The sequence below is a fragment of the Nannospalax galili genome, unplaced genomic scaffold (assembly GCF_000622305.1).
Source record: "Nannospalax galili isolate Female #2095 unplaced genomic scaffold, S.galili_v1.0 scaffold1065, whole genome shotgun sequence".
Taxonomy (NCBI): domain Eukaryota; kingdom Metazoa; phylum Chordata; class Mammalia; order Rodentia; family Spalacidae; genus Nannospalax; species Nannospalax galili.
In genome coordinates this window covers 251501-266704 of record NW_008353600.1, presented here as the reverse complement: position 1 = coordinate 266704, position 15204 = coordinate 251501, and the positions used below count along the sequence as shown (strand labels likewise).

The window sequence follows — 15204 nt, the reverse complement described above, 5'->3', positions numbered from 1 at the left end:
GGATCCAAGTGCAACCAATTATGACTAGTAATAATCAGATACATACAGATACATACATACATGTGCCAACATCTCAGTGTTAGTAGCAAAAACAATGAGTCTGCATGGAACAATATATTCTAAAATGAAATGGAGATCTTTTTTAAAGGTTTGAGGTTAAAAACTCATTCAATTTTATGTCTTACAAGGCTTATACCGAGTTCAATATTGTATAACTGTATTAATTCAACTGTGAACCTAGAAACTTACAGCCACTTGTGAAAGAGATGTACTCTTGCTCTAGAGTGTGTTACTGAATATGTTAAAGCTGTAATGAAATGCTTCTTCTAATCATGTAGTTATTAAAAATTAAAAAACACACACAATCTTAAAATTACTACTTTGTGGTTCCATCTTACCACAGTTAGAATAGCTATCATTAGAAAAAAACAAATGACAACAAATTCTGGTGAGAGTATAGATTAGTGCACTGTGGTAATCAGTGTGGAAGCTTTCAAAATAACTAAGAATAGAATTATCATGTGACTCAGCTATACTACTTCTGAGTATATATATACTCAGAGGACTCTATATCCTGCTACGGAGGTACTTGCATACCCATGTTCATTGCTGCTCTACTCACAACAGCTACAAAATGGGATCAGCCTCGATGTCCATCAACCAATGAATGAAAACGTGGTTCACATACACAATGGAATTTTATCCAGTTGTAAAGAAATATAAAATTATGAAATTGCAGGACAATGGATGGAACTGGAAAATACTAAACGGGATAACCCAGGCCCAGAAAGACACATGCTTAATGCTCTCCCTCAGAAGCAGAACCCAACTTTGAATTTTTAGATTTGTGCATTTAATTTGGAGTATCTGTAGAGACTAGGATCTTAGAAAAGGGCCATTAGAGAGGAGGCGAGGTAGGGCGGTTTAATTGGAGATGAAGAAGGAGGGAAGGAGGAGGGGTGTGTTAAACTAAAAATGTGAATGGATGTTCCCTGCATGGATGGATAATGCTACTGTCAAAAGTCATAGTTTTAGTTTTTCTTTTGATTGTTTTTAAATTACGTATATTTACATATGTGCATGCATGTGTGTGTATGTGTGTATAAGTCAGAGTCAGTTTTATCTTTCCCATTTGTGGGTCCCAGGGATGGAATCAGGACATCAGGTTTGGCAGCAAGCACCCTTGCCTGCTGAGTCATCTTTCTGGCCTCAGCCAGAAGTTATAGGCTGTTGACTGAAAATCCAGTGCCAAGTGTGGGATACTTCCCTGTGAATTGTTAGTCAGTACCCAGAGCCCTCCCCTGGAAGCTTTCTCCCTGCTGACCAGCTTTAGTAGTGCTGGAAAGTGTTTGCAGGCTCCTGTCAGGGATGTCATCAGCAGTCTTACCCAGATGTGAACCTTTTGTGCTACAGTACTGACCTGCCAGGCATCATGGGGCCACTGGTGCAATAGTGGCATGAAATACAAATAGATAAATGTAATACTTCATGTAACTAACTGCTTTGTGATCTGATTTACAGGCACTGTGGAAGTCATAGGTCCTGGGATAGTAGAAAGAGGGTGCTACTTCTGCTGTTTTGCTAAATGGGCAAGTTCCAATCTTCTGAATATATACCCATAGATGAGGGCTGCCCTCACTTGGTCAGAGAAACTTCTTTCTGCAGTGAGCTCATAACTGGTCTGAGTGCTGAGAATAAGTTGATCGTTGAATGTTCAGCCCTTATCAGGACATCTATATCACCCCCTGCCCCCAGGCTCAGAGAACATTGTGGAAGAAGGAGTGGAGAAAATGTAAGAGCGAGAGGATGGAGAGGAGTCCTCTGAAGCACTGTCTTCTGGACATGACATGGCCCCAGTGTGCATGAACTCACAGCAACTGTGGTTACCTGTTCTAGACTGCATGGGGAAGTTTTGGGAAGCTGTTTGCAATTAATAGTTGCTAGGGGAGAGGGAGTCATTTTATTCAGTGGTGTAGAGGATTGTAAGTTACACATATTCCAGTAACTAACCCTGACCCAAGCTTATCTTATTAGCCACCCTAATCAACTATGGTGAGTCATTAAAAAAAAAAAAAAGGGGAAGCAGGTGGGAGACCTATTGGGAAGGAGGAGTTGTTTGGGAGTGAGAAGGGGATAAGATGATCAATGTGATCAAAATTAACTATGCACATGTATGAAACTGTCAAAGAATAAATTTGAAATATTTTTGAAGATTAGTTTCTTTTATAGTTTTCATCAATAAGACATCCATTTTTGTTGCATAGTTAAATTCTCCTGTGTGAATATATTACAGTTTGTTGATCTCTGTATCAGTTGAGCATTGTATTGCATTTGGATTTTTACTATTAGAAATATAAATGTGTTGGGTGTGGTTGCACATACCTTTAATCCCAAGACCTCAGAGGCAGAGGCAGGCAGATTTCTGTGAGATCATGGTCTGTCTCGTCTACATACCAAGTTCCAAGCCAGGTGGGGCAACAGGAAGATCTATCTCAGAAAAACAAAAACAAAAACCCAATATATACAGATGCATTGAAAATTAATGTATAAGTCTTAGTTGTTTTGAGTTTAAAAATAATGATTTTTTTGGTATGGTTGTTTGTTCTAAAGATTCTTTGGTAAAATGTCTGTTTAAAGGGTTTGTTCATTTGTGCTTGCGTGCATATGTTCATGTGTGCGTGTATGTATGCCTACACATGTTTGTGCATATGGAGGCCAAATGTTGATGTCAGACGTCTCTGTTAATTGCTCTTCACCTTATTTTTTGAGATAGGGTCTTTCACTGAACCTTGAGCTTGATCTAAGTGATTGGGTGGGGCTGGCCAGCCCATGAGCTCCAAAGATCCGCCCATTCCCTTTTCCCAGTGATGGAGTTACACATGCATGCTGCCATACTTTTATGCCATGACTTTTATGTGGGTGTTAGGGATCCAAACTCAGGTCCTCATTCTTACATGGCAGGCATTTTATTGGCTGAGAAATCTGCCCAGCCAATGTTTATTTTTTAGTTTGTGTGTGTGAGGCAGGTCTCACTGTGTAGTCCTGGGTGACTTTTTCATACATCCCTGGTTTTGGTTTAACGTTTCACTCCTTCCCCATCTCCAATTAAACTTTCCCACCCCCAGCATTTCCTGCTACTTTTTGTAACATGTGCTCTAGTATCCCCTCCCCTTTATACCTCCTTCCTCTCTAAGAACATGTACTGCTGCTGCAGAGGAGTGGGGTTTAGTTCCCAGCACATATCAAGTGGCTCACAACCATCTAGACCTCCAGCTCCAGAGGATCTGACACCCTCTTCTGGATTCTCCAATTACCTGTACTCAATGTACATATTATACACAAATATATATATACATATATACACATAATTTTAAAAATAAAAATGATTCTTTAAAAAATAGGGCCCAAATTTATTAATATGTTTATAAACTCATAAATTACAGTTCCTTCCAGCAAGAGTTACAAGTTTGTTCATTCATGTCATAAATTTTGCCTGGCCTTGTGACTTATTTGACTAACAGGAAATTCTAAGGAAGTGGTATTACAACTTGTAAGCGAGGCTTGATGGAACTCTGAGGCTACTGTGTACAGAGGAAAGCCCATCCATCTATTCTTGAGAATGTAAACTGCAATGGAGAGGCTTAGTCCCAACTATGCCTTGTCTTCCCCATCTCCTACCACTAACTCTTGTTCTTGTTCCAGTCCACCAACTGAAATGTATCCAGGAGATACTACTAGTGGAAGAAGTGTCTAGTGAAACTATGAGAAATTCATCACTGTTGTTTTAGGGCCCTAAAGTGATTTTAAACTTACATAGATGCACACTCTGGATGTTAACTGTCTCATTTACTTCTTGTTTGCCATAGTCTGTCCCATCAGAGTACATGAGGCTGTCCTTTTTAATCAACCCTACAACAAAATCATCTTTGATACTTTGCCTTATCTACAGCCAATCTGCCACCAGATCCCATCAATTATTTCTTCTATGCATAATGTTAACACTGTTTGCTCCTCTCGAAGCCCATACCATTCTGGTCTGTCCCCTTCATCCTTTCATCTCATCTCTTCTCCTTTTCACTTCCTTTCCTTTCCTTTCTTTTCCCTCTCCCCTTCTCCTTCCTTCTCTTCCATCTCTTTGATTTGTGCACACATAAATGTATGTGTGGAGACCAGAGGTCAGTATTAGATATCTTCTTCCATCGCTTTTTACCCCATATTTGAAACAGGGTCTTTCACTACACCTATTAGCTCCAGGATCCTTCTGTCTTTGTGCCTCAGCCCTGGGGTTGCAGATATGGACCATCATACCAGGTTTTTTATGTGGGTGCCAGGGATTCGAAGTCAGATCCTCATGTTTACCTGGCAGGCATGTTACTGACTGAGCTATCTTCCCAACTCCAAAAGTTTTAATTTTGGTGCTCAGTGTTATACTTTGTTGTTTATACTTTCGGTGTTGTGTGTAAGAATCCCCTATTGAATCTAATGCCACGAAAACTTGCTCCTGTGTTTTTGTATAGGGTTTTAAAGTGACACTTGTTGCTTCTAACTCTTTTTTCCCCCTAAGAAATAAGTTTTGATCAATTTTAAATATATAACAAGATGTATATATGATGTTGATCCACCAACTTCATTTTTACCATCTTCATCCCCTGCATTATCCATATTGTCATGAATGATGTCTTTCTAGTAAAACAACTGAATTGGTTTTCTGAATAGTTTTTTTTACATGTATTCAAATCAAATCAGTGGTAATTTTCTCCTTAATTTTAAAAAATATTTTTTGAATTTTTATTTTATGTGTATGTTAGTGTACTCCTATTGTGTAGTGCCCACAGAGGACAGAAGAGAACATTGAATCTCCTTGGAACAGGAGTTAGGGAGGGTTGTTAGCTACCATGTGTGTGCTGAGATTCGAATCTGGGTCTTCTGTAAGAACAGCCAGTGCTCTTAACCATTGAGCCATCTCGCCAGCCCTCCTCACAATTTGTAATTGAAAAAAAAAAATCTGTGATATTTTTCCTGATTCACTGATAGTTTCATTTTATCAAGTGTGTATGGGAAAAACATTTCTAGCAAGTCCAGAATTTTTAACTCTAATATTAGCCGTGTTGGCAAAGATTGGCTAGTAAATCCAGACTTGTTTCTAGGTTTCAGACTTTGTCACTGTTTTCAAACATTGATTTAGCCATTGTACTGCAGTCCATGGGAATGCTTGTTATTTTTGTATTTTAATCTGGTTTTGATTTTAATCTGGTTTTGATTATTTCTAGTCTGATCATATCTTTAATTCAGTACCATTCATTGATTAGAGTTTGTGTCTCTAGTTTTTTTCCTCTGTGTCTTCAGCATTCAGGATAATATAAGTTCTGGCCTTTGTGAGAGTGAAAGTGGTAACAGTGATTATAAGAGTGTTATGAACTATTCCTTAAAACAAAACAGAAAATCCCACACCTACCATTCTAGGATGGAGTTTACTCTGTTAGCTGTCAAAAGTTATAACTTTTATAAAGTTGTTAACTTGTTTTAAGCAGAGGAATATATAGTTTGGTTGTTTCTTTTTTCCCCAGTACTTGATTCTGAAGCTTGAAAGGCCTGCTATAGTTCAGAATATTACATTTGGAAAATATGAGAAAACCCATGTCTGTAATTTGAAGAAATTTAAAGTCTTTGGTGGAATGAATGAAGAAAATATGACAGAGCTGTTGTCCAGGTGAGTTTGGTTGTAGGATAGAAAAGGCGATCTTCTAAATATACTACAATGACTTAATTTACTTTCTTTGTAACTAGATCTTCATGCCCTTCTCCCAGGAGTAAAGAATATTTCTCCTGTTGTACTCCTAGTGTCTTTGTTAATACCGTGACTTGAGTTAATAGGACCAGATACTACTTAATATTGTTACCAGTAGAGAAAGAATCAAATGTTTTGTTTCCCCCCCCCCCACTCATAATTTGATCTGTTAATAACTTTAGAAATACTTTCAGCTTTACTCAAACTCTCTGATATTCCTGGCCTAAGGTCTGGATTCAATTTTCAGCACTGCCTAAACAAACTAATGAATAAACAAACCATTCTCCCCACCCCACCCCCTTTTTTTGCTAGAAATGTAGGTTGGGTTGGAAGGACAAAACCTTGGCTATTGAAATATAAACCCTACTTAAAACATTGATTGTCCTAATCTAGAATTAGTATTCTAAGATTTTATGTATTCTGTAATGAAAAAACAAACATGTGACTACACATAGCACAATGTTTGCCACTTGGAAAATCATAGTCAGTGAAAAGCCATGCAGATTTAGGGTGTATTTATGACATGGTTATCCCATTAAGAAGATATTTTATGTATGTAGATACTAATTTTATGCCCTGATTTAAGTCAGAAAACATTTTAGTGTGAAGATAAATGGTTTTCTTATAAGTACTTGTATTAATCTTGGTTAAACAATGAGTGATTCGGCTTAGTTTTTATTTAGGATAAAGGAGATGCTGTTTAGTCAACAATACAGTTGTCTTTGAAAATTTGTTGACTTATAAAAGGATAATTAAGAAATTTATTCAATAAGTTCTAATATTTGACTTTTAAGATATAGCTGTAAGTTGTTTTTAATTTCTTTCCTATTATTTGAAAATCTTATCAGATTAAATTATACTTAAAAGCCGGGCGTGGTGGTGCACATTTTTAATCCCAGCACTTGAGAGGCAGAGGCAGGCGGATCTCTGTGAGTTCAAGGCCAGCCTGGTCTACATACTGAGTTCCAGGCCAGCTGGGGCTACAGGGAGACCCTGTCTCAAAAAGACCTCCCCCCCAAAAAAAATTACACATTAAAGACTGTCAGTCATATCCATGTACCTGCCCACACTGTTTATTGTAGTTGGTATGGAACATTCTTCATTAGCTCATGTAGTAAAAATAGTGATATAGTTGATTTGAATGTGCAAGTTTTAACCACTATTCGCCTCTATTAATCTAAATTATCTTGATCATATACTGTGAGCATTGGTTTAAATTTAAAATCTGAACATAAGATTAGTCCTTGTCTTAGTGTTATGACATCAGATTTGATAACATATTTTGTTTTCTTTCTCCACAGTGGCTTGAAGAATGATTATAACAAAGAGACATTTACCTTGAAACATAAAATTGATGAACAGATGTTCCCTTGTCGATTCATTAAAATTGGTAAGGTTTAGATTTTAGAATTAAAACAGCTTTTTATGTCATTGATCCACAAACTCTAGTGTAAGGTTTAGATTTTAGAATTAAAACAGCTTTTTATGTCATTGATCCACAAACTCTAGTGTAAGGTTTAGATTTTAGAATTAAAACAGCTTTTTATGTCATTGATCCACAAACTCTAGTGCATGGACCACATCCTGCAAGCCCCTAATTTTTAGGGTTTTTTTGTTTGTTTGTTTTTAAATAGGAACATTGAAGTTAAAGATTTGAATCTCTTGGTTTCCATGTCTGTTCCAGACCTTTAATAATATTGTATTAAAATTAGAATTAAAGTGAGTCAAATTCTGTAAAGAACAGTAATAAATGCCAGAATCCCACATTTTGATGTGAGAGACACTTTCTTTTATAACAGTAACGTTCTTTGTGGTCCTTGTTTATCATCACAAGAGTTGACTCAAAAGGAGTATTGGAGAACACAAAAGACTTGCAGTGGAAAATAGCGTACCTATCTTAAGTCCCAGCAAAACATCGACTTATTAAAGCCTTTAAACAAGCACTTGTGTTGTAGTTACATTTCTCCTGTATACCTAATAGTCCAGCAGCAATATTAGATAGTGAGATATGTTGGCACACTCCTGTAATCGCAGCTCTCAAGAGGCACAGGCAGGAGAAACATGGGTTTGAGGTCAACCTGGGCTACATAGGGGTTTCTAGGTCAGTCTCAACAGCATAGGAAGATCTCATTTCAAAAGCAAATAAAACTGATCAGACAAATAAAAACAAATACTGGGCAAAAAAATGTCTAAACTATTAATAAAGACTTTATGTAGGGAAAACTTTTTGGACTAGTTGGATGTCTGATATATTATTTTATTCTGTAACTCTTCTATTGTTATAATAATTGTAAAGAAAGCCAATTCTTATTTTCTGGCAATAATTCATCAAAAATTTTTGTACGAATTTTAATTCTTGGCATTTTCTTTGTTTGTACTAGCATGTAGTTTTTTAGTTTTAGATTACCAGTTCCTAAAATTCATCGTACAGCTTTACAATTCTAGTCTTATGTTTCAAATATATAGGCAGGTAGTAGAAACTCTTCCTGTCCCTGCCCCACACTTTTCTTTTTTCTTTTTTGCTGAGTGACTAGGTTGGTTTTATTTTTCCAGCTTTATTAAGGTAAAATAGACAAATAATTAAATATATATATACATATACACCTTTATACACGGTGTATTGTACTTGATGTTTTGATCTATGCATTCTGAAAAAAGAATGATTAAAAAAGACTAAAATATCCATTACTTCATATGTTTAGTTTTTTGTATGTGGTGACAACATTTAAGATCTGGTTTTTTTTTGGTCCTTTTGAGATAGGGTCTCTCTGTAGCCCTAGCTGGCCTGGAACTCATTATGTAGACCAGGCTGACCTTGAACTCACAGAGATCCCCCTGCCTCTGTTTTTGGAGTGCTGGGATTAAAGGCAAGCACCACCATGCCTGGCCAGATATTGTTAAGTAGTCACCATGCTATATAATAGATTCCTAGAAGTTATTTTTGTTCAACCGAAGCTTTGGATTGTTTGAACAGTATCTCCTCATTTTCTTCTTCAGCTTTTTTATTATAAAAATGTTTTTTCCGGGGGGCTGGAGAGATGGCTCAGCAATTAAGAGCAATGACTGCTCTTGCAGAGGACCCGGGTTCGATCCAGGAGAATCTGAAGCCCTCTTTTGACCTCCACGGCATTGCATGACACGGGTGCACTCAGATACATTCAGGCAATACACTAGTACACATAAAATAAAAATAATAAATAAAATATTAAAAAATGTTTTTTACTTAGCCCAGAGTTAGATTAATATTATTCAAGCAGAATGTTAAATGAAGCTGGGTGTGGTGGCGCACGCCTTTAGTCCCAGCACTTGGGAGGCAGAGGTAGGCAGATCTCTGTGAGTTCAAGGCCAGCCTGGTCTACAAAGTGAGTTCCAGGCCAGCTGGGGCTACAGGGAGACCCTGTCTCAAAAAGACCAAAAAAAAAGTTAAATGGAGTTTCCAAAGGATTGTAGACATTTATTAGCCACTTTGGTATATAGAAAATATTATCTAGAACTTATCTAGTTATTTAGATAACTTATTTGCTGAAAGATACTAATATTGGTCTGCCTCGTGTTTGCTTTCCAACTCTTTCCACTATGCTTTTGATTAGCTTTAGTTTTTTTAAATTAATATACAGAAACTGTAAAACTAAAGGCCTTTGTGTTAGTACTTTTGCTTATCATTGTATTTTCTTTGAAGGTCATTGTGATAAAGGACTTAAAGTGATATGTAGCTTTTGATGGCTTAGAACAGATATATATCTGTTTGGGATAAGTGGTTAGAATTCATCATAAAAGAAAAAAAAAAGTGGGGCTGATGAGATGGCTCAGTGGTTAAAATGTTTGCCACATAGGCAGCAGGACCTAGTTTAGTTCTCCAGATCTCACATAAATGCTAAGTAGGTGTGGCAACCTGCCTGCAGTTCCAGCCTTGGCGAATGGAGACAGGGGACCCCTGAGTAAGCTGGCCAGACTAACCTTACTGCTGAGCTTTTGGTTTAATTGAGGGACCTTACCTCAAAGAATAAGGTGAAAGAGTAATCCAGGAAGATTCTCGACATTAACCTAAGGCCTCCAGATACACATGTACACATGTGCACACACATTCCCACACAGGTTTGCCACCACACATAAAACATGCATATGCATATGCACACATACCACAGACACATATACATGAAAAAGAAGAAACAAAGTGTTTAGATGCTTCACATTTATAGTCTACAGTGATGTGTGTGAAAGCTTGCTTTATTATAAAAACAAATTTATCGTTAGCACAGTTTCTAAATATAGTTATAGCTTTTAGTTTTTCATAGTAGAGGAACAGAAGAGCAACTCAGTGGCAGGTAATCTCTAGGATAGTGTTGAATAGTAGAAATATTGGACCTATTTGTCTTGTTCTGAGTTGAATAGGAGTATTTAATATTTCCTCGTGTTTAATGTATAAAGCTTAAGATGCTTTTTAAAGGTAACTGAACACATTTGTTTTCTTTTAGCTTTTTGCTAAGGTGATAAATGGCATCACTACATCTCTTTATTGAACCATCTTGTATTACTTGAAATTTTTTTGTTACAAAGAAAGCCTGTTAAATTCTTTTGTATTCCCCCTTTAATTTGGATATGTGTTCATAGCTGAGATTAGTCTTAAATCTTTTTGTTTTCAAGACTGTGTACTAATAAATAATTGAAATTTTAATTCTATACCTGGATGTAATTAAAAATGATTTTTTGTTATATGGAGTATCAGAAAACTCTACCTGTTATGTTATCTAATTCTGGTTGTATTTATTTGAGGGGCAATATATGATCACTTTGAATTTATTTTTACAGCGTTTTTATGAACTAAGATAACCTCATAATAGCATGGGTCAGTTTTTTTCAATAACAAGCCATCCTTTTAAAGTTCAACACTTAATTTTGTTGTTGTTGTTAAAAATAGTAATGAGATTTTGTTGTCCTTTTGAAACAGAGTCTCACTGGTAGCCCAGGCTATCCTGGAACTCTTGATTCTCTTGCCTTAGTGCCTGAGTGCTAGAAGCACAGGTGTATGGTATCATACCAGACAGATAAATGCTGTTGTACCCTTAGCACATAGCAAAGTGCTGAGCATATAGTAGATATACAGAGTTTGTTCAATAAATATAAATGTGAACACCTGTGATTTTACTTTGTTCAAGTTTTATTTGAACTGTGTTAATTTTTTTCTTCTTTTTGTTTTTCCTCCTTAAAGTTCCTCTTTTGTCTTGGGGACCCAGCTTTAATTTTAGCATTTGGTATGTTGAACTTAGTGGCATTGATGATCCTGATATAGTACAACCCTGTCTGAACTGGTACAGCAAGGTAGGACTGTACTTTAAAATTGTGCTTTATGATTAATACCCAGCGAGGGAGAACTGTCAGTTTCTTCATTGTGACCAATTTAAAGTGTTGAAAATAATAATAAAAAGCTCAGAGAGCTTAAATATTTGGTCTAGGTTCACATAGTTGTAAATGTTCCAGCCAGTATTTGAACTCAGGGAGCATGGCTCCGTAGCCCCACTGTTTGTCATTATTCTATCATATCCATTTAGCCCTCAGTTTTGTTTTTAATCTGTAGTGACATAAATATTTTGAATATAATTTTTAGTGCATTAGTTTTATAGCCTGATAGATAATTTAATATGTAGACATAATTGAAACGCCAAAAGTTAACATGATAAATAGTTGTTGCTATTTAATATAGCTGTGGTTATATAGATAGTTATAAATCTTTTTTAAAGAGGCCCAAAGTAAAAGAAATGTCTAATTATTCGATGAGGTTAAACCTTGATGATTATAGTGTATAAGGAGTAGGTGTTTCATGACCTTTTAGTTGAGAAGTAGGTAACTATAAACTGGCTGTGTTTCAAGTCTTTGGGTCTTTCTTCCCTTATTCAGGGGTAATGCTTGTAAGTAAGTCATTGTTTTTGTTTTTTGGTTTTTTTTTTTTGGTCATTTAGTGTTTTTGTGTCATCTGTTTTCTTAGTTCTTACTGTATAGCAGTATACTTAGAAAATTTGAGGTAATTCCAGCATGCAATGCCTGTGGAGGTCAGAAGAGGGCATCGGATCCCCTGGACCTGAAGTTTGGTTGTTAGCAGCCATGTGAGTGCTGGGAATCAAACCCAGGTCCTTTGCAAGAGCAGCCAGTGCTCTTAATCGCTGGGCCATTTCTCCAGCCCCCAGCACATATTTTTGAAGTTGTTTTAAAATTATTTTTGTGAGCTTATATTATTTCTGGCATTCATCCTGTTAAAGAATATGGTTTGTAAATTGGGTGCTCACTTTCAGATTCACATTTTCCTTGCTTTTAGCAAGCACCTGCATATAATGTTATTAGTAGATGTCATGGGAATTGCCAGTTTCATAGTCTTATGTGGGCTTAAATATATATATATATATATGTTGCTTTTTTTTTTTTCTTTCCCCTAGTTCTGGCTTTTGAATTAGTTCTGGTTTGATCTCTTAGTAACATACTTTGTGACCTTAGGCAAGTTATTACAGTAGTTTTAAGCTTCAGTTTCATTATTTGAAAGGTGAAAATAAAGAAACTTAATGAATGAGTAAAGTATAGTCCTTGGTAAATAGTGAATCTCAGTTCAGTTATTTTCTTTATTTCCTATCCTTGCAACTAAGCAGACCTCTGTTTTTCCTACTTTTCCTGTGTTCTAGTAGTACCGTGAACAGGAAGCAATTCGCCTTTGCCTGAAACACTTCAGACAACATAACTACACAGAGGCTTTTGAATCCCTGCAAAAGAAAACCAGGATTGCTTTGGAGCATCCAATGTTAACAGATATGCACGACAAACTGGTGTTGAAGGGTGACTTTGATGCTTGTGAAGAGTTGATTGAAAAAGCTGTAAATGGTATGAAACTTAGATTAATAGGATGATTTCAGTATTTACAGGAAACATTAAAAAATATATGCTTATAGCAGTTATTACTTTTTTCTGTTTTTTGCTTGTTTTTATTTATAAAATTAGCTCCTTGGAGTAGAGAATTCTTTTATGTAAGACAGGTTTATAATATCATAGGACTTTTTTTTTAATTTTTACAAAAACTTTATTGAGAATTTCATACGTGCATGTAAAGTTTTTTTATCAAATCCATACCCACTCCCTCCCCTCCAACATTCCCCCCTCTGGAGAGGTAACCCTAAAATCTTTTAAGGATTAGATACAAGCTCCCAAATACTTTTGACATTTTTGGCCTTGGAACAGAGTATGTTGCTAACAGGCCCAAGGACATTTTGACTTTTAGTCAAGAAACTGGCTACATTTCTTTGGGGTCTTTTTATCCTAACTGCCTAGCCAGTTCCCTACCTCCTATTCTTATCACGCCGTCCTCTGAAGGGGTTACCCAAATTGCCAATAGGGAATAGGGATGCCAACCACTCTGGCTTCTTCCGTGGTGAACAGGGATGCAGGGTGAGGCAACTGAGGTAACCCTTCAGTGGGTCTATCTAAAAGACTCCCAAACTGCATAACTTTTGTCTCTAAGGGGAGAAGAAAGTTCCAGACAGGGAACTAGAAAAAAGTCAGAACAGGGCAGTTTTCAAATGCTCATATATCATAGGAGTTTTTAAAAGAAAAGAGCCAGACTTGAACTCACATATCTAAATTTAAATTGTCCTTGTGGGAAACTATACACTTAACTAGCAGTAAGTAAAATAAACAGTTTTTTGCTAATGAGCTTTTTATTCTTTCAGAATTTCAAATGATGTATTTTGATCATTTTCATACTCCCCCCAGCTCCTCCCAGATCCATCCTCACTTCCCTACCCAGTCAACTTTGTGTCCTCATTTTTTAAAAAAAAACGTAGAATCCAGTTTGTGATGCCCATGTGCTCTTGGGTGTGTGGCTATCCATTGGCACATGGTCAGCTTGGGCCACTGGACAACACCCTTACAGAAAACTGTTTGTTTCCTAGCAGCTATCATTTTCCAATAGTGCCTCAATTAGGGATGGGACTCTGTGTTCGCCCCTCTCCATGTTGAGATTTTGTCTGACATGAGCTTGTGCAAGTCTTGTGCTTATTCACAACTGCTGTGAATTCATGTGTGTAAATTGGGCCTCTATGGCCTGTGACTTGTCTAGTCATAGATTCTTAACTCTAATAGTGTCAGGTGTGAGTTCTGTCTTGTGGAACAGGTCTTAAATCTAATCAGAAATTAGTTGGTTACTCCCTTTACAGTTGTGCCACTATTGCACTAGTGGGCATGTCTTGTCTGGCAAGTAGTTATTATAACTCACAGGGTTCATGACTTTGTAAGACTGATGATTACTTTCCTTCTCTGGTACTGTACCTAGCACCTTCCCAGCACTGTGAAAGTTAGCTAATAGGGATGAAGCTTCTAGGTCAGTACCATCTTGATTTTTGTGTGTTCTGTGACTCAAGTGTTTAGTATCTTCAGTGATAGGGAATTGCTATTAAGTTTTAGAGGCTTACCAAGACCTAACAAATACAAATAAACCACAGGCTAACAACAAAAAGCTCAGTGGCAGGAATGGGTTATTTGTTTTGGAGTTGTTGGCCAGTGACAACCCATAGAACACCCCCAAAGATTACAGGTTATTGCCTTTACTTTTGGAAGCAATTAAAAAAATTTATTTATTATTTTATTTTATGTATATGCAAAATATTACCACCAATTATCAGTGACCTGTTCCTTTAAGTGCTTTTGTCAATAGCCAGTATTCAATTTTTTAATGCTGTAATGGGAAGGTGGTGTTTATATTTATTTTGAGACAGGGTCTCTCTATAGCTTCAGCTGGCCTAGAACTCACTATGTAGACCAGCCTGGCTTCAGTCTCATAGAGATCTGTCTGCCTCTGCCTCCTGAGTGCTGGGATTAACAGTGTACATCACTGCAGCTAGCCTAGTAGTGTAATTTTGGAGAGAGGTGAATATATATTAAAAAAATATTGGGACTGGAGAGATGGTTCAGTGGTTAAGAGCATTAGCTACTCTTGCAAAGGACCAGGTTTGGTTCCCAGCACCCACATGGGAGCTAACAACTGTCCATAACTCCAGTTCCAGAGGATCTGATGCCTTCTTCTGACCCCTGCAGACATTGCACAACACTGGTGCACTTATATACATGCAGGCAATATATGCATACACACAAAATAAAAATAATAAAATATTTTTTAAAATACATTATTAATAGACAGGATAGAGAAGGATATTTGTATTCAAATCTGTTTGTCTGGTATGACTGGTGCTATAGTATCATTGATTTTTCTCTTAGAATTGCTGACTTCAGTAGCCTATGATTTGGCTTTCAATAAAGCATGTATTTGTAATATAATGTCTTAAGGTAACCATTTTGCAGAATAATATCCATTTGACTATTTAAAGTGTCATATTTGTATTTTAAAATAAAAAGGGCCTCTGTTACTGCTTACTGAATGATAC

At 36.6% G+C, this 15204-nt stretch overlaps 1 protein-coding gene across 12 annotated transcripts in view; it reads left to right on the top strand.

Annotated features, from left to right (window-relative positions):
- Mkln1 (muskelin 1) overlaps positions 1-15204 on the top strand; it is a 377131-nt gene that overhangs the window by 257825 nt on the left and 104102 nt on the right. For all 12 annotated transcript variants that reach the window (XM_029554914.1, XM_029554911.1, XM_029554909.1 and 9 more), the window contains 4 exons: positions 5568-5710; positions 7090-7178; positions 10998-11107; positions 12460-12652. In XM_029554914.1, coding sequence (XP_029410774.1) covers positions 5568-5710; positions 7090-7178; positions 10998-11107; positions 12460-12652 — 535 coding nt within the window. The remainder of the gene's footprint in view (positions 1-5567; positions 5711-7089; positions 7179-10997; positions 11108-12459; positions 12653-15204) is intronic.